Source organism: Xiphophorus couchianus, chromosome 20 (assembly GCF_001444195.1).
Source record: "Xiphophorus couchianus chromosome 20, X_couchianus-1.0, whole genome shotgun sequence".
Lineage (NCBI taxonomy): Eukaryota > Metazoa > Chordata > Actinopteri > Cyprinodontiformes > Poeciliidae > Xiphophorus > Xiphophorus couchianus.
This window is the reverse complement of record NC_040247.1, coordinates 22,765,919-22,784,254: the sequence shown is the minus strand read 5'-3', so window position 1 is coordinate 22,784,254 and position 18,336 is coordinate 22,765,919. Positions and strand designations below refer to the sequence as shown.

General features: G+C 39.1%; 1 protein-coding gene across 3 annotated transcripts; it reads right to left on the bottom strand.

Annotated features, from left to right (window-relative positions):
* Nucleotides 1-852: 852 nt before the first annotated feature.
* Nucleotides 853-13,727, bottom strand: tacc1 (transforming, acidic coiled-coil containing protein 1). Of its 3 annotated transcripts, XR_003593560.1 has the most exons (15): nucleotides 13,245-13,727; nucleotides 12,055-12,164; nucleotides 8,366-9,824; nucleotides 7,454-7,489; nucleotides 7,127-7,190; nucleotides 6,219-6,408; nucleotides 5,636-5,694; nucleotides 5,217-5,348; nucleotides 5,011-5,087; nucleotides 4,841-4,884; nucleotides 3,221-3,384; nucleotides 3,032-3,138; nucleotides 2,816-2,936; nucleotides 1,994-2,184; nucleotides 853-1,812 (listed from the first exon to the last, which is right to left on the bottom strand). XR_003593560.1 is itself a non-coding variant. In XM_028002300.1 (14 exons), exons 1-14 carry the CDS (start codon nucleotides 13,397-13,399, stop codon nucleotides 2,119-2,121), a joined length of 2,784 nt encoding a protein of 927 aa, XP_027858101.1. In that variant the 5' UTR covers nucleotides 13,400-13,727; the 3' UTR covers nucleotides 853-2,118. The 3 variants fall into 3 exon arrangements, 2 of the variants coding, with proteins under 2 accessions (XP_027858101.1, XP_027858103.1); XM_028002300.1 differs by having other exon boundaries at nucleotides 853-2,184; XM_028002302.1 differs by lacking the exon at nucleotides 7,454-7,489 and having other exon boundaries at nucleotides 853-2,184; nucleotides 13,245-13,724.
* Between the last annotated feature and the right edge of the window lie 4,609 nt (nucleotides 13,728-18,336).

The following is an 18,336-nucleotide window of genomic DNA, read 5'->3' as shown; positions in this document are numbered from 1 at the left end:
TTAGAAATGCCTTCAATAGTGTGTGAACCTTTTCCTAAGCCCATAATGTACCATTTATTTTTTAAAATTGCAAATAAAATTGGTAGCAAAGTACCACTTTTTCATCTTTTTGTCACATTTCCAGCTTTAAATGATTGAGACTAGGAAAAAAGCACCAAAAAAAGAGTTTGTGTTTCAGCTAAGCTCCTTCAGAACTAGGAAATATTGAAGCAGACTAAACACCCAGCAGCAAAACCTGAACTCATTAAGATTACTCAACCACACTGGTTTTCTGAAATTACACAAAACATAAACGTATTCACCGTGTTGACATAAAAAAGATTTAAATAGGATATCATGTTTAGACAATTATCACCTTAGGGTATACACGTGACTGAGGGAAAACAGCTGCCTTGGGACTTTAAAACCAGAGTTAACTGAGGCCTATAATTCAGGATATTGTGTGCAAAAACCCCAAAGATCTAGCATTTGGTTCATTTTTGAAAGAATGATTCTTTTTGCCTATGCATTGCTGTTTTTACACATAGTTTAATATACTGATGATCTTTTACACGCCAACTAGCTTGGATCCAGGGATTGTCCCTGTGAAACAGATGCAGAATATAGAATATGAGGGATTCTATGCTGATAGAAAGTAATAAAACAAAAAGCAATGAAATGCTATGATGGTAGATGTTTCCCATCTTGGACTATCTGTTAGTTTCAGTTTCTAGATCAAACTAATCTAGATTTATTCTGAATGAAGATTCTGTGAGATATTCCCTTAACTGTCTTGAACCTTTTCACAGAACCTCACTTTAAAATTACTAGCAGTCCCTTTAAATAGTTTTAGAAAAAACTATTGACATGTTATTAAATCTTATCCATTTATTCAGGAATTCACAAAATATAGCAGTTTACATACAATCAGGACATATTCAGTTCTTACATATACAAATATTAGAGACGTAACTCTGAATGTTCTTTCCATTAAGTATAAAATATACAGATTTTACCACAACAATGGACTTTCTTTGAAAAGCAGCTTCGACCAAGTACGACATCACGACAGGACATGGAGTCACACCAAAGTCCGTTTCAGGTCACCGTAATATTTGGCATCTGATTGTGCAGAAGCAAAAGGTTTTCATACAAATTTCTGTCGTTTTTTTGTGATTTACCAAGGCCGACTAGAACAGCTCCTTCAAGTTCTGACCACAAAATTATCGGGATGTTTTTTAACGAGCGTGAAGGTAAACATCTGCTCCCTAGAACACAGGTCTTCAACACCTTATGAACCACAGGGAAAGCCATACCACTGCAAACGCATTGAAGTTCAAAGTATATTGATCAGACAGGAATTATACTGCATACAGTACAAGTTGGCAACAGCTTGAAACGAGAAAATTAAGGTTTATCCATGAACTAAGCAGAAAAAAAAGGAGTCACATCAGCAACATCTTGACTCACAGAAAACCAGAAAAAATGGGAGATTTTTCTCACGCAGGAAAGTTTAGTAATAAAAAAAGCAATATGGCACATGGGTAAAATTACTGCATAATAAGAATATGGTCAAATCAAAGAAATGCTCCATACTCAGAAATCAGAGAAAACAATGTACATTTTGGGTAATGTAGCAAAGTCCGAATATATATATATATTTATAAACAACATCAAAAGAAAAGGCAATAAGAACTCTACAGAGAAAATAAGAAAATTCAATCAGTTCAGGCACTCGGTATAAATATGTTTTCTGCAGCCTTCAAACAGAAGTCATTCAAATGAAAGTGTGCTGGGACGAAGAAGGAACTGTGTCATCCTCTCCCTCAGTTCCTGAACACATGCAGTAAAAAAATTATGGAAATTCTTAGATAAAAAAAAAAAACCAGCAATGCACAAACAATCAACAACAAATCTTTACATCTTAGGATGATACTTATTCTTTAAACATTTGGTAATTATAATGGTGAAAATGATAGACACCTGATGATATCTTGTAGCTTTTGCAACAAACCTGTTGGGTCAGTTAACATGTGCTAAATTGTGCTGATGTGGAGGATTTATATCACATGCTGCTGTAAGAAAAATCTTGAATTTGAGCAGATGGGAGCTGATGAAGTGAGTATCACCGAATGTCTTTCATTCTGTTCCCAGCTTGGCGATCAGCTCATCGCAGATCTTGGTCAGTTCCTCAATTTCTTGATTCTATCAGGTAATAAAAACAGAGAAACACAAATGACACACATTTATAATTGATTGTTCATTAGATTGTGGCATTTTAGACGGCGTGGAAATCGTGTCCATGCTAGTGCTAGTTTTACAGCACCAGTGGAATTAGATACCTAATTCTCACAAATTAGGTATCTTTATAAATACATTAATCCATGAATATAAAAAACCCCCATCCAATCAAGAACTGGATACTGTTAACAGAAGAGAAGAAGAAATCAATTTCCCTGGAAGGGTTTATAATCTAAACCATCTAACATTCCCCACCACTGTTTAGATAAGAAAATAAGCAAAGCAAAGAGCGGTGATGGGAACCAGTGAGGCTTGTTGGAAGTGGTTTGAACCGTGTTGTGGAAACAAAAACCACAAATTGCTACAGGGTTTGATTTGTTTCCCTTAATAATTCCTACGTACCATTTTAACAGTCATGCACTAATGCTGACACACATTGCACTAAGCATCTTTTCTCACACTAATAGTTGAGAAACACAATACAAAATCTATATTTCCCTCTAACAATGCACAAAGTGGTCTTCTAGCGTCCCCAGAGTACAGACTCACAAAGTGAAGTAGATCTGCTGTATATTTTTTTTTACAGTCTCCATACCTTTTGAAGGACAGCTCTTTCAAGGGACTCCACCCTCATTTGCTCCTTCCTCAGGCTCGCATTCAGCGCCACGCTCTCGGTATCAGCCTTTGCGCGTACCTGGGCTATCTCCTCATTGGCCCTGACAGGGAGGACGTTAACAACAAGAGGATAAAACTAAATGAAGGCAAATGTTATGCCTCATCGTAAAGATTTAAGTAAGTAAGTAAATCTTACTTGTCCAGTTTCTCCTCAGCATGGAGTTTTAAGGTTTGATATCTCTGCTCCTCCTGCTTGATACGAAGTAGGTAATCTTGCGCACACTTCTTCAACACCTCCTCATTCTGAATGCACGTTTAAAAGGCGTGTCAGTGGATGTTTACGTCACACAACTCTGCTCTACATCTGAGAATATTCATAACCAACCTTCTTGAAGCCCTCCAGGACTCCCTTCATGTTCTCATACCTCCTGAAGAGATCTGCGAAGGATCTCTCCACAGAGTTCAGGTCGGCCACGGCCTGATCGCGCTCCAACGTCAGCTGCCTGACTGACTTACTGGAGGAGAGGCTCTTGTTCTGCTGCTGATCCTCTGCAAGAAAACAAGTGATAGCTTCAGAATGCATGCTACTGTCTAAGATCATGTGATGGGTTAAGTAAAGAGCATCTTGGCAAACTTTCAGTGTCCTTATACTACTGAGTACATGATGATAAATAACTGCATTCATACTCTTTGAGTGTTTTAATATTTTATGTCACAACCAAAAACTTCATGTGGTGTCAAAATGTTTTACCATTAAAAACTTAAAGGTGCAGTGTGCATTTGCATTGAAATCTTTGATGTAGTTGTAGCTTTTTATTGCTAGAGACTAATTTTTGTGCCCATTTTCTTTGTGCAAGAGCTCAGTAAACATCAATGCATTTCTAAACTGTAATCTTCAAGTCTTCAGTTGATTTAGGTTGAGTTTCTTTAAATCTAGACTAAAACCCTCCTGTCCAGAGTTGCTTTTGAACCATAAGAAATGAAACACTGACCAACATTTTGATGTGTAATGATGGGACCTGACAGAATGTAATTGCTGGTTTTCTCAATTGTTGACTGTGTGGTGTCTTCTATGACTTTGTATTTTTGTGATTTTATGATGTAAAGCCCTTTGAACAGCCTTGTTGCTGATATGTGCTACACAAATAAACTTGATTGATTGATTTGTTGAAAAAGTATAACTAATAATTGTCCTTTAAACTGAACTGGTAGATCTCTGCAGCTCCTCCAGAGTTGGCTGCTTCTCTGATAAATTCCTCCTCCTCAGAGTTCCCAGTTTGAGTGACTGGTTCATTCAAAGTTCATTCAACACTACATTAATGGGTTGTTTTATAACTAAACCATGATTTAATCTTCTCCTTTACTATTTGATAAGGGCTTGTTCAGATTTTAATTCATTAACAAAAAAAAAGTTAACAGTTATTCCAATTCACGCTCACTAACTTGTTGCATAAGATCCCAGTAAAAATGCATGCAGGTTTTGGGTTGAAACATAAAACAAAGCTTAAAATTTTTCTGATTCACAGAAGAGATTAGCAAAATCATGGCCCTTAGTTGTATTGCGATGTCCCAGTAGAAGTGGACATTAAAAACCTTCCACTGGTTAGCTAACTGAACTTAGTAACTTGACCTCAGTGTAACTGATCATGTGCTTCCTGAAGACTAGAGCGCAGGTGAAAGGTCACAAAAACAAGTGAGAGGTGATGCTGGCAGCATTCAGGCAGGAGGAAACAAAGGGAGATACCAGGTGTTTGCTTGTGCTCTTCATTTTAAAGTGACATACTTTAAAATATTTGTTGTGCTAAAACCCAGTCCAATCTGCTGCCAACACCGCTTTGTGACTTTACAAATTTTAGAGATGTAGCTTATTATTGATTATTAAACATGTTTCTAGGGACCACAGAGACAAAATATACATATTTTAGCTTAAAAGTTTGAGGAACAAAAAAAAAAAAAAAAAAAAAGAGTATGAAGAAATATCCACCAGCAGGGGGCAGCAACTTACCAATCATCTGGGCAACTGTTTTTTCATATTCTGCAACTATTTTCCTGTCAAACAAAAAGCAGCCCAGTGTTAACATTGTTTTTAAATCCCTTGTATTATTTTAGCATTTTTTAAAATAGTATCGTTCTGGAAAAGGAAGGAAAATTCTCATCGAAACAAAAGCTTCTCACCTCATTTCCATAACCTCCGCTCTGCTCTCCTCATATTTTTGTTTCCACTCGTTGACCTCAATCTCTTTAGTGATGATCTGTTTTAAAGGAAATAGATAGATTCAAAATATGGAGTGATATTGTGAACCAAAAAGTAAGTTAAACTTACTAAAGTTTCATTTTGGGCGCTCAGTATCTCTGTGTTTGTGCATGTGGGAGCGACATACCTCCTCTCTGATCAGGGTCAGCACCGCAGCTTTGTCCATCTCGGTCAGAGGGACGCCGTCCTGTGATAGGGCTGCCGGGTCAGGGTCGTCACGGCTGCTCAGTTTTGCAGTCTGGTGCACTGAAAAATCAGTCTGTGGAAGATCACAAACTCTAATATGAGCCGATGCGGGAGCACTCAATAACATTCACACTTGGTAAACAATTCAAAATGCAGTGGAGCAGGAAAATATTTCACCAGGCCTCTATGAATACGACTCGGTTAAAACGGCTGCTTAATTTGTGTAGTCTGTGTGGTATACATGTGGTGTCAGGAAGTCACCTTGAAAAATTTTTCAACAGACTATGGAGATCAAAAACAACTGATGCAGAAGAAACCAGTCACACTGAATAATACATGTGGTCGCTTTGCAGCACTTACCATATCATCTTTCACGCTGAAGGTGTCCTCCTCTGGCAGATGATCTGTAATCTTGATCTCTGGACATTAAAAAAAAAACAACATCAGAGAAATAACTGTGGGTTGTATTTATTGTATCCATCAATAAAAACTGAAGTTGTAGTTTTTCTTTTTAGCCCACAATGTTAAAATATGTCAAATTAACTTTACCAACTCAAAAACAAATAACTGAGTAGCTTATATCTTGCTTTCACTAAACAACTAAATTAAACTAAAACAATACATGCACAACTTAAAAAGATCTGTCCTGATGTAGAGATGTAGGAAGCTGTTTTTCTTCACTTATAGTGTTATTTTATCTGTAACAGAATCTTTTGCTGTTTTATCTTTGCAGTCTGACACTCTAAAAAGCAGCTCCTGAGAAACGTTTGACATTTTCAACTCGCACATTTAATACAGTCAATGCTACATTTTTAACATACAATATTATGCATCTCTTAATATGATTAATATTGGGTGTTGCTTCATTCCATATCATGATTGTTTTATAAACTTTCGAGTCCTCTGAGGAGAATTTCTGCATATTTCTCCCTGTTGAACTTACGATCTACAGCAGGTAAATCGCTGGACGGCTGTTTCTTCACAGCTACTTTATTGCATTCCTGCTCCTCTCTCTCTTCCTGACTGTCGGCCGTCTGGCCAATCAGGCCTGTGGAGGCCAGTTTCTCCTCATCTGTGGCGTGATGAACCCGCTGAGTGATCTCCGGGGTCTGAACCAGCACTTCGTCTTCCCCCTGGAATTAATAGAGGGACTTTATTACATCAACTTTATTACAGTCGAGTTTACTTTCTACATGTTTAATATCAGATCCCTAACTGTGGTGCTCTCCACCTTGTTGCCTCTCCTAGTATAGATGTGTAAAAAAAGCCTTCAAATATCATCTTTTTTTGCTGTTGAGATGAATTTTCAAAATTTTTTTTGCATGAAATTATTGAACATTTATTCATTTAGAGGTAAAAAAAATACTATAAAGTAATGTAACACAAGCACTTCGTATTTACACTCCACCTTTTTAAAATTGATGGGCATCCAGGAAGGTTTAATTTGTAATTCATGACTTAAGGTTACAGCCCCTTGGTCTTGACAGGTGACCTTAATTATAAACAGTTCCCTTTAGCTATAAATCTTCTTTCTCCAGGATGTGATATAATTGAGGGCATGAGCGCACCAGAGTAATATTTGACTGCAGAGTGATAAGTCACAGCTCTGTCATCATGCCAAGAGTGGACCGCAGCGCTGCAAACACTACTGATGCCTCACTCAACTTGTGTAACTCAGTGTGATGGGGTGTGTGTGTGTGTGTGTGTGTGTGGGCGTGTGTGTTTGTGTGTGTGTGTAAAAGTATGCTGAGGCCAAGAGGTTGCACAGCAGCTGAATAAAGAACACTGCAGTGTTGCTACAGTAAGGTAAAACATTCCCAGTGAAGCAACCAGACAGAAAAAAAAAATTACCTGACTACAAACATCGAGGACTAGTGACTCGCTTTCATCATATTTCTGGACTTTACAGGAATTCCTGCAAAACAAGCAAATGAGAAAATATTAATTTGTTTTTTGTTTTTTTTTAATCCTTGAAAGGTTATTATTGTTCCTGTTTTCTATGGACATAAATATGAGATTTAGCAAGACAAATGGAAAAATCGTGCTAAGAAATACAGCAAATTAGAACGCTAAAGTATATGATGAGGATAAAAACCTTGATGCCAACAATCAGTACAGACACTGAACATGCACCGATGAGAATGAGTGGAATCATGCCTTGATAGAGAGAGTACTTACAACAGAAAACAGAGAAACTTGACTTGCTCAGATGTCCTGAGGTCGATAAAAGTGGACGAACAAAAGTAAAGATTTTGGGGGATTGTGCGACACACAACACGAGGAAAGATGGAGGGTGAGGGGGATAAAGCAGGGAGGGTTTCGACAAGGGAGCCATGGAGGATAAAGAAGGTCGAGAGACAAAGGAAGAGGGTATGAGTGAGTAAAAGGTGTCAGCATGTTAGTTACTTAGCTGGTAGATTAAAGTTCAAGCATATGCAGCTAATCACTGCAGCTCTAAGCACATTACCAATCTATTTATGTCTCAGTTTATTAGTAGCTTGGTATGCAGAGTATTCTCTGTGCCTTCAAAGTATCTTTTGGTATGCATATTATTGTTAGCAGTCAATTAGTCCAAGGAAGAGCCAGATCAGACCTACACAATGCCTTGAAATGGTGTTTGTACTCCCTGAACTTGGTCACATTTTGTCGCATCACAACCACAAACTTGAGTGCATTTTATTGAAATTTTATAAAGTATGGAACAAAGACGATTTGGTGTTTTAATTTTTTTCACTGACAAAAAATTTAAAAGTGTGGGAGCAGTTTTAAACACTGGTAGGGACATAGACCAACAGAATAGCCCTAACTCGACGAAGCAACAGTCCTAGAAAAGTACTGACTCATTGTTGCTGGATGTCACACTGGTTAGATTTTCATTTGGAAAAAAATAGAAAACCATTGAACAATTATACACAAGCGTCTTGTGTTGTGTTGGCCTGCCTCATAAAATCCCTATGATAGTCATTGAAGTTTGTGGTGTGAGAAGTTTCAAGGGGTCTGAATACCTTTGCAAGGCGGTGCAAGAAAATGACTGAATATGAAGCTTGTTGGACTACGGTCTTGTAATATTTTGTGCAAAAGGAGACTTACGTGGATGCTCTCTCTTTGTTTTTCTTTGGAATCTGCTTCGCTTTCTTTTCCCCAGGGGTCTGTCTTGCCTTCTGTTTGCCTTGATCTTTTACCTTTGTCTCAGGTTGGGCGGTGCTGCTGGACAAATCCTCGTTGTTCAGGGATTTTGATGCTTTAAAAGGGTCTATGGACCCTTGCTGGTCATCGAAGTTGTCTGGGTCGAAGCTGTATGAGCCCTTTGGCAGCACAGGAGAGCTGCTCACTTTGCTGTTGCTACCAAATGGATTGAAGTTTGGGTCGTCCCATTGACTGGGGTCAAAGTTATAAGTTCCGGTTTTGGGAATAGGAACATCGTCCAGATTCAGAGGTGCAGAGGAGTCTGTTACAGGTTCTGAAACAGGCTCGGAAACAGATTGGGGAAGCGGTTCTGGTGCCGTTTCTAACACCGGTTCAGGTTGCGTCGCTTCTGGTGCTGGTTCGCAAAAAGTCTCAGAGTCTTTTGGTTTCTGCTCCTTTGCAGCAGTCTTGCTGGTTGTCCTTTTCCCTCCTAATTTCTTTTTAGGGGGCTTTCTAACAATTCCTTCACCCAGACCAAACTCCAGCACCACAGGCTTGGCCTCTAAAGACTGATCTATAATTTCTGAGTCTCCTTGAGCTTTTTTGGTGGACTCACAAGCAGATGATGAGCTCCCAAGTGGTTCTAGCCTGGGGGGAGAGCTTGAACCACACGGTGGAGGAGAGTTCTGGATTTTGGATCCACCACTGGTGAAAGGGTTGAAGCTGTCGTCCAGTTGGTCGAGGTCAAAGTTGTATGTAGCCTTGTGAACAGGGAGTTCTTGTTCCTCATCTGTATGAGGAGGAGGACTTACTGGAGCCTTTATTTTGAAGGATGGAGGCTTGGACTTGCTGGTTTTTGTCTTTTGAGTAGGTTCTGCAAGGCTGGGGAGATTGCTGTGATGTTCCTCTAGATCAGCAACAGGTTTCTCCTCGGGAGGCTGTGAAGCACTTGATGCTGCAGGTTCACGGCTTGGTACTGAGTCTCGTTCAGGGACAAAAGTATGATTCTGAACTGAAGGTTCATTGCTTGGAACAAAGTCTGGTTCTGGAATAAAAGTAGGATCTGGGACTGAAGGTTCCCTAACTGGAACAGAGTCTGATTCTGGCACCAAAGTAGTATCTGGAACTGGGGCCAGATCTGCGACTGGGTCTTCTTCATGGAGGAAGTTTGTCTCTTCAAAAGGCTCAGAAAGGAGAGCTGTGCTTTGAGTTTCTTCCTTCAGTGAGGCTGAATCAGGACCGGGAAAAGAATCCAAGTTTTCTGAGGGCTGCTCTGCTTGATCTTGGTCTTGATTTTGCACATTTATTTCGAGCTGATCTCCCACAGGGACTACAGGCTCATCCTGACCCATGTTGTGGCCCAGTGCAGTTTCTGGATCCCGGACAGGAACAGACACTATCAGGTTCTCCTCCTGCTCCAAATCTGAAGAAGAAACAAAACCAAAAAAATTATTTCACAGAACTATCATACTTCAAGCGTCGACATGCTGCTAGTGAATTTCTGCAATCACATGTAAACTCGGGTGTTGTTGGTATCTGATTGGTTGACTGAAAGCAGGTTACTCACCAGCCAACTGTTCTAGTTGCTGCTGTTGCCATGGTGATGTCTTACTATGAGTGCCACGATATTAAAGCAAAAGTAAACCATTTCGAAAACACAAAACAAAACAGACCTTCGCTTATCTTGTGTTACGTCTTGCAGAAAAATAACAGAGCGGTGCGAATGCTGGCTCCAGGGAACATTTTGACAGTGCAGCATATTTCAGCATGTCTGTCATTATCATCATCATCATCGCTCTGTTCATACAACACCATGTTGCCTAGAGACGAGCAGACCCTGCTCTGCTTTAACCAGCTTTATGTCACCATGCTGTGTAGCAAGAGTTCACACCCTAACATAATCCCAAACACACGTGCATTCCCTTACACACTTGAATAATCAGTAACACAGTACTGTGAAAAAGTATTTGCCCCCTTTGTCACAACTACCTTTCAAATAAGTAAACATGTTAGATCAGATAAAGAAAACCTTATTGAATACAAAGCACGGTTTTTATTTTATAATTTATTTTTATTATTGGAAAAATCTATCCAATCCAACCTGGCTTTATGTGAAAAATTAATTTGCTCCCGAACCTTCATAACTGATTGTGCCACTCTGGGCTAAAACAACTGGCATCAAGTGTTTGTGATACCTGGTAAAGAGTATTTTTCAATCACACAAGAGAGAGAGCAAGATGTTGAACCCCTCTGCAGGATAGTTTTAGTTCAGCCTCATTGGAGGGTTTTCAAGCATAAACAATCAGTCATCCCACAGCATATCCATCCGATTTATGTCTGGACTTTGACTACATCACTCTGAGACCTTTTTCATTTGAAACACTCAGAATTGTACTTGCTGGTGTAATCTGAATTGTTGTTTTGCTGCATAACCCTAAGTGAGCTTGAGTGTGATGAGCCGACCTTCCAGGTCCTGAAGCAACAAAGCAGCCCGAGTTAATCACACTAGAAAAACAATTCTTGACTGGCGCGTTGTTTTTCTGAAATTCTGTGCAAATTTCTGAAAAACAAAAATCCACTTTTTTCAGAGTTTTTTAAAAACATAAAAACAAAAAGCAGCTAAAAAACACAAATGCTGTTCAAATGTCCCCAGAAGGTAAATTTAGCTCATTATTAACCACCATGACAAGAAAACCTCCAGAAATTAGTCATATCCAACCAGTCTTAATAATAATGTTGCTAAAGCAATTTATTTTCTTCTTTCTGATTAGATACCTCACCTTTAGAAAATGTTGCTGGGGCTGTTTTACAGGAAGGGTTTAGTTTTTCTGAACCAGCAGCAGCCTCACACACATTGCAATAAACCCTCTAAACAAACCTCCTAAAAACACGTTCTGACATGCTACGTCACGGCGCTGTGACCTCTGTTGGGTGTCCAGCACAAAGCAGAGCTAACCAAAGCTCAGACCTTTTGTTCAACCTGTTGAATTCTGGAGCAAAGGTCATTCCCACACTCCTCCACAAGCCCCTCCTCTTAGCGAATCAAATGACAGAGACAGAGCATCAGACGTGATCACACCCAAAAACAATCCAAAATAAAAACTATGTGCATTTCAGCTTAAATACCAGGTACACAGGAGGCAGTTCACTGCCTGCTCAGGAGTTAAATAACCTTGTTTACCTTTAGCAAACACTACATGGATTCTCTATAATACAATAGGATACATTGATATATGAATTTAAAAAGGTATAAATTCTTAAAAAACAAAAAAATTATTTATATCTTGCTGCATTTTTGAAATAAATGACATCATGCAGCTATAGTGTCATCACATTTCCGACTCAAAGTTAGGATTTTTCATGAACAACAGCATTTTTTCTTTTGTTTAAGATGATGTCCCGCCTGAATAGTTAGTTCAACATCAAATGACTCTTGTTTCCATGGCAACCTTGAGAAAAAAGGAATAGTGCCCAACGTATTTGAACATGCACTTCCCTTAGATTGCTGAGATTTCTGAAATGTTAATAAAAACCTCCAGGTTTCCTGGAGAGTCACAGATGTTGCCGTCAGGCCAGCCTCTCGGCTGCTCTTCTCCTGTTTTTGTTTTCTTTTTCCTCTCCTTCTGCCTGTTGTTGCACTGCAGCGGCCTCACCTGCTTTGCCTGCATTGGTGGTGTTGTTCTCCAGCTCTCCCGGGACGGGCTGAGGGGCGCGGACGGGAGTCGCTGCTTCAGGGGTGTCAAAATGACCCTCAGAGTCCGAGCTGCAGCACATGAAAACATGAGAGAAAGCAGAAAAACTATTACATAACTCCAAGGGCAATGATCACATTAAGAACACCGAGAGCCAGTGGTTGTGATGCATTTTCTCCTCAAACTAAAATAGCTGTACTATTATTGTTATTATGCAAGAATTTATCATAAAAACACACTTAAAAGCTTTAAAAGCAAAAATCCTTTGTTTTGTGACTATTATGTAATCAGTCAGCATATGTATTTTTGTAAAGCTTTGCATCATTTTGCAAAACCCCTTGTGCTGGTAAAATCTATACAAAAATAAAACCTCAAACGTATTACCCTTTTATTTGATGGACCAAACTGACCTATGCTGAGCTTAACTTCACTCTTCGTCGTTGTAGAAACATTGTAACACTATACTACATACTCTGAAACTACAGGAGGAAGAGTAACCAAAGCCAAAGTAACGCATACATAAAGGAAGAGGAAGTAGATGTAGGACAGCCTACTATTTCCTGTCACACTCTAAGAACAATACAGTTTATGACACGAGAAATGCCGAAGAAAATATAAAACATGCAGCCTTTTAAGATATATGCGCCATTCTCGACGCCGACAATTTACAGCACAGATTAAATCAGATTTATCTCTGTAATGTAATCAATTTAGAAAGCCCCGAAGGTCAATATATTGACACAGGGAACTGATCAGTGCAGGAATGGAAAGGTGGAAGTCTTCTGAAAGTAGTCGTCATGTTTGTATGACGTTGGAACAAAGGCAGAGATAATGTTATCACTGTATACACGAGGCACAGACACTGATGATTTCAGCATGTGCTTGCAGGTTTTGAGTGAATTCTCTATGAATTTGAGTGTCTGTTAGAAATAGGGTTGGTGTTATGAAGCAAAAGAAAGACAGTTAGGGACAATTTAAAGCACAAACCCAACAGAGCCAGCACTTCACAAAATGTCTCGACCAATATGTCACTAAAATTTAGATTCCCAATCCAGTAGGTTAGAGGCACATGGACAGAAGTCCCCCCTCCTCCAGTGCTGACGATGTGAACCACTCCGCCTGGAGTCTCGGGGCTTCAGCACAACACTTGCCTGCTGCCTTGAGATCTCTCCTCCTCCTCTTCCTCTTCTCTCCTTCCCCACTGCTCCCTTTCCTCGTTGGCCTCCTGCCCTTCTCCATCCTCCTCTCCCCCTCGCACCGCCGTCCACGTCCATTTGGCCCACGACACCGGAGACAGCCAAGACATCGCTCCTTATTCGACGAAGTTCCCCAGCCTCCAGCTGACTCACCAGTAACCAGGGCTTGGCTTCCAGTACACCTCTCACTCTCTTCTTCAGATTTCCGCCCCTCTCACATCTCTTCATGAGTTGCCAGATTCACATGAAGAGAAGAAAACATCTCTCTTTCATCTCATCTCTCTCTTTTTTTTTAACCCTGCTTCTCCGTCTTCGCCTTTTAGTAATTTCCAGTCACGCTGACAAGTCCCTCCGTGGCAGAATACCTCAGCTCTGATCAGCTGGTTTCTCAAATGCTTTGCTGACTCTCTCTCTCTCTTCTCCTCTGAACCTCCTCCATCCTCCCCGCTCCACCTCGGAACAGCTCACAGGCAAAAACTGCAGTGGGGGTGGAGGAAGTGAGCTGTAAGCCCAAAAACTCACAGCTGCTTTGATGACTTCCCCTGTGGTTGAAGAATGGTATGTCCCCGTCAGCCTGCTCTTCTACTCTAAAGTAGAAAAAAATGGGCCACAAAACAAACACAGAGGGAGGAGCAGGAGCTAGAGGAGGAGCTGAACTCTTGGGGCTCTGTGTTTTATAGTCCAGAGAGAGATTAGGAATGTGGGGGCTGGATCTTAAAGACTTATTAGTCCCCCCTCCCTCAGGTTCTTCAACAGCTAACTGTTTCTTCCACACTGCGGCAGGAAGGCATGCATGACTAGAGGAACCAGTTCTGTTGGACAGCCTCAGGAGAACTACCTTGCTGGGTTCAATCTGTCAGAGGAAACACTAAACCACTAAGCAGAGCACCACCACACAAGTAATTACACGGTGGCATGTTGGTAAGAGAAATGCTTGGGAACATTTGAGGAGTGAGTCAGAAACAAAGCAAAAGAAAAAAAAAAGTTTTTTTAAAGAAACAAAAAACTGGACAAACTGAGGAGATTCTAAAATAAAATAAAAATGTCAATGGAAAAATTGTGCTCTTTAGAACGTAACACTTATTTCAGGAAGGCACACTGCAAAACGTTAAAATGGACTTTATGGAATCACAAGTTAAAGTTTTTGGAATTTTTTTGACACATTTCACTAAAATAAAGTGATTCCCATCGTCGCTAGAGTGCGTAATTAATTGACTTTGGCCAAACAACCTCAAGCAACCTCCCAAAAATTTATTTGATCAAAATTGTTGGCATTTTGCCCCATTTCTTAAACGTGTCTGTCATCAGGGTATGGTTAATGTTTTAATGTAAGATCCCTCCGGAGAATATAGAACCCACACCTCGCCTCCCATTGAATTTGGTATAAATTCAATCTAAAATATTCCCCGAAAGCTGAAGCATGTTTTTAACCCGCTATATCTCACAAATAAAAATATGTAGAAACACAAGTCTAAGCTTTTTTAGAATTCAAAGCTTCCTGTCACTCATGTTTTGAGAAGATTTTGGGATAGCAGCGTGTTTGACAGAGAAGAAAACAGATTCTTTTTCTTTTATCTGCAATTTGTGGGACAAACAGCGTATAGTCTCCCTCTGCCTTTCGATGTTTTGAAACAAAATATCTTCAGACTCTCACGTTTTACATCACATAAACAAGTTTATATATAAAATTTTTATTTATTTTCACCCAGAATCTGAACTTCATATCAGTTAGGATTCACAAGATAATTTCTATTTAGTAAAGGCAAAAATAATTCGATTTTTTTTTATTACTTCAAAGTTAGAAGTTTTCATACATTTCAATTGTTATTATTATTATTTTTTTGATAGCATTGCCTTCAAACTTTATGACGTTTTTGTGAATTCCTAAAAATAGTGTGCAGGATTTTTGGTCCATTCCTCATTTACAGTAAAAAAAAATAATCTACAAAACCTCTCATTATTTTGGCATTTAGCAAATAGAAATAATTTCGATAATCCTAATTGTTCTGAAAAAGGTGTAGTCAATTTTAATGTTTTGCAGTAATAATGTGTCTTTTAATAGAGTGTGTGTAAATATTTTTTTTCTGTAAATGAAAACAAATCCCATGAACTATGATATTGGTCCTTACCAAATTACACAATTCTTCAGAAGGCAGTAATAAAATACTCAAGATGTGAATGATCAGAAGTCACAACAATGGCAAAGTCTATGAAAGGCTTAATTAAAAGACACGTGTGTTCACAGCTAGTCTTGTTGTGAATTACCAGTCTTTTTCACACTCTAAAGGTTTTGTGCCATTTCTTAATTTTATTACTCCCCTCGTAGAAACATTGTTGTGCTTTACTCTCCATGGCCAGATATTTTTGCGGTGCAGCAGCGGAGCGAGCAAACTTTCTGAGACGCCATGAAGGAGCAAAGACACAGAACCTCAATCAGACTCAGAGTTTCCACATTATACCAGAAAGGGAGGAGTTTCTGTTCTACCCACTTATTTTTGCGATCTACGCTGGGCTTGTGGTTGGAGCAAACAGGAACAGCGCACGCATTAACTGTAGAATGTCCAAAGGATTTTCCTCAGGGAACAGCAAACAATTATATTATATTATAAATATTACACTGTTATTTTAAGATTAAAAAAAGTATATACAAAAATAATCAGCACCATTTTTGTGTAAATTTGCCAAGCAGTGAAAAAGAAATTGTGAACTGACTCGTTGCTTATCTTGACCCACACTTTTCTTGTCTAAAAGTGGCATCTATGAACATCACTGGGCAGCAGAAGGAGCCCTGCTGATAAAAGACCAGACGATTCTTTGAGGCCGCTCTCCCACCACCAACACAAGCCTCAGACCAGAATCCAAACACAACCCAAAAGAGGATTCCCATCTGAGCAAAAGAGCTCAGATTTCAATCACAGCAGGAGGAACCCTGCAGGCGTTTTCAAGAAAACAGCAAGTCCCTAAAATGCAACGTAAAACAAACTTGCTGAATTCTATTTAGACTTTAGCGTAAATGTGACCAATGATCCAAATCTGATTAGTCTGTGGGCCGTTTCTGATTTAACTTGCTGTAACAAATATCCACAAAAGACATAATTGATAAAAGGGGGACATTTTGGTTTTTACTTTAGGTACACTGCAATCCTTTATATATTTTTTCTCTATAAATAGAGTAAAAGACAACAGAGAAGCCACATGATTATGTAACAGTCCTTCCTGCCCGCCTAAGATCAGCCTACATAATTTGGCCTTGGCTATGTCCTGTAAATCTATGTGACAGAACCAGACATTCCAGGAAATTACTGAACGTACAAAGGAGCAGAAAGGTCAGAGGAGGAAGAACTGAGAAGGAAGACGGGGAGGAAAGAGGCAACCCAAATCTAACCAGAGGGAGAGATACAGATGAGAACGAGGAATAAGGGAGAGGAACAGCGATGGGCTCACAAATCAGCTTGAGTCAGCACAATGAAATATACACTTCTGCCTTGGGAAGAATCTAATATTGTATTCCACTTTTAAGTGGCACCAGCTGGAAATGTAAAGAACTATTTTTAACAAGCTGGAAAACTGCTAGCAGATGCTTACTATCATATTATTTTTCTGCTACTCTGTGGTGAAAAAGAAATAACTCAAATCTATATATGGTACTTTTTTTTTTACATGACTTGTGGAAATTATTATTTCCAGATTTCATGGGCTTCGCTGACATCTAGTGGTCAATGTCTGTCACTGAAATCGAAAACTGGATTTCCTTAAAATGTTTTCCAGTGCAGAAAATATACACGGAGGACAACAAACAGAGATTTGTCTGTTAAAAAAAAAGAACAATGTTACAACAGAACATATAGAGATCTCCTTGTAGTACTTGAGTTCAGGGATGTAAATCCTTGAATGAAAGGCGAAGTGAAAGATAACCTCCTTCTGGGCTCAATAGCCTTCCCCCCCCAGGTACATTAAAGACTTCACAAACCAAAACCATGTTTGCAGAGAATATATCATCAGCGTAGAATAATTTAGTACAGTTTTAACTTGTTTTTTTATCTTGCTTGTGTCATTTATAGTGACCCTAATGCCATAAAAGCACCCACAAACTGGGCAAGTTCCTCCTTCTGTGTCCATTATCAATTTCTCTGTTGTAAGACATACATCAAATGTTTCATGATCTGAAAAGAGTCTTTCTCAGTACAGTCCACAGCTTAGGAGTCTAGATAGTTGATATTTTGGAATCAGCAAGTCAGACCCCAACTTTAGCATCATTAGTGTCCCCAGCATTGATGGAGCTAAAGATCAGCATGATGACAAGAAGGTCTTTCAGCCTCAAAGACGTTGTGCTCGTCATCACCAAAGATAAACTGTGGAAATACCAGAACAAACAAACAAACAAACAGAAAGCTGGTCAGCGATTTTAAGAAGGGCTTGATTTCTGTGTTGTCAGCAAAGGCTTTCCATTAATAATTGAGAAAAAAAATGTGTAGGGCAGCAAAACAGTTTCTAGTACAGAGACACTGCATCATATTAAATAGGTCCTGTTGCTCAGTCCCTCTCTCTTTTCATTATTATACTTATTATTATTCATTTATTGATCTTTTTTACTTCAGTCCTCTGAAGGTGCTGTATTGTTTCGTGGTTTTAGTCTTCTAAAGTAAACCATGACAAGTTGATAAAGCAACGTTCTCAACTAATTTTATGCCGTAATAATACTGACTACTAGGTTCTACTTTATATCAGTAAAATCTCACGTTTTAACCATGACTACCCAATTAGCACTTTACATATAGATCAGATATTGGCAGTAAATGGGCCAAAGAATGTAACGTAAGATTGTAAAACTACATAATGGCTGCAAGTAATTTTCACATGCAGGAGCAGTTCTAGTAAAATGATGTAGACTCTCCTTACAGTTATATCAGTAAATTAGCAAATGTGTTCTCTTAGATAAAGGTACTATTTGAAAATTACCTTTAAGCAGGTATTAAACATATTTTTCATTAACCCCACAGTTGTGTTTTAAAACAGTTTTTTATCGGTCTGATATTCTAATTCTAAA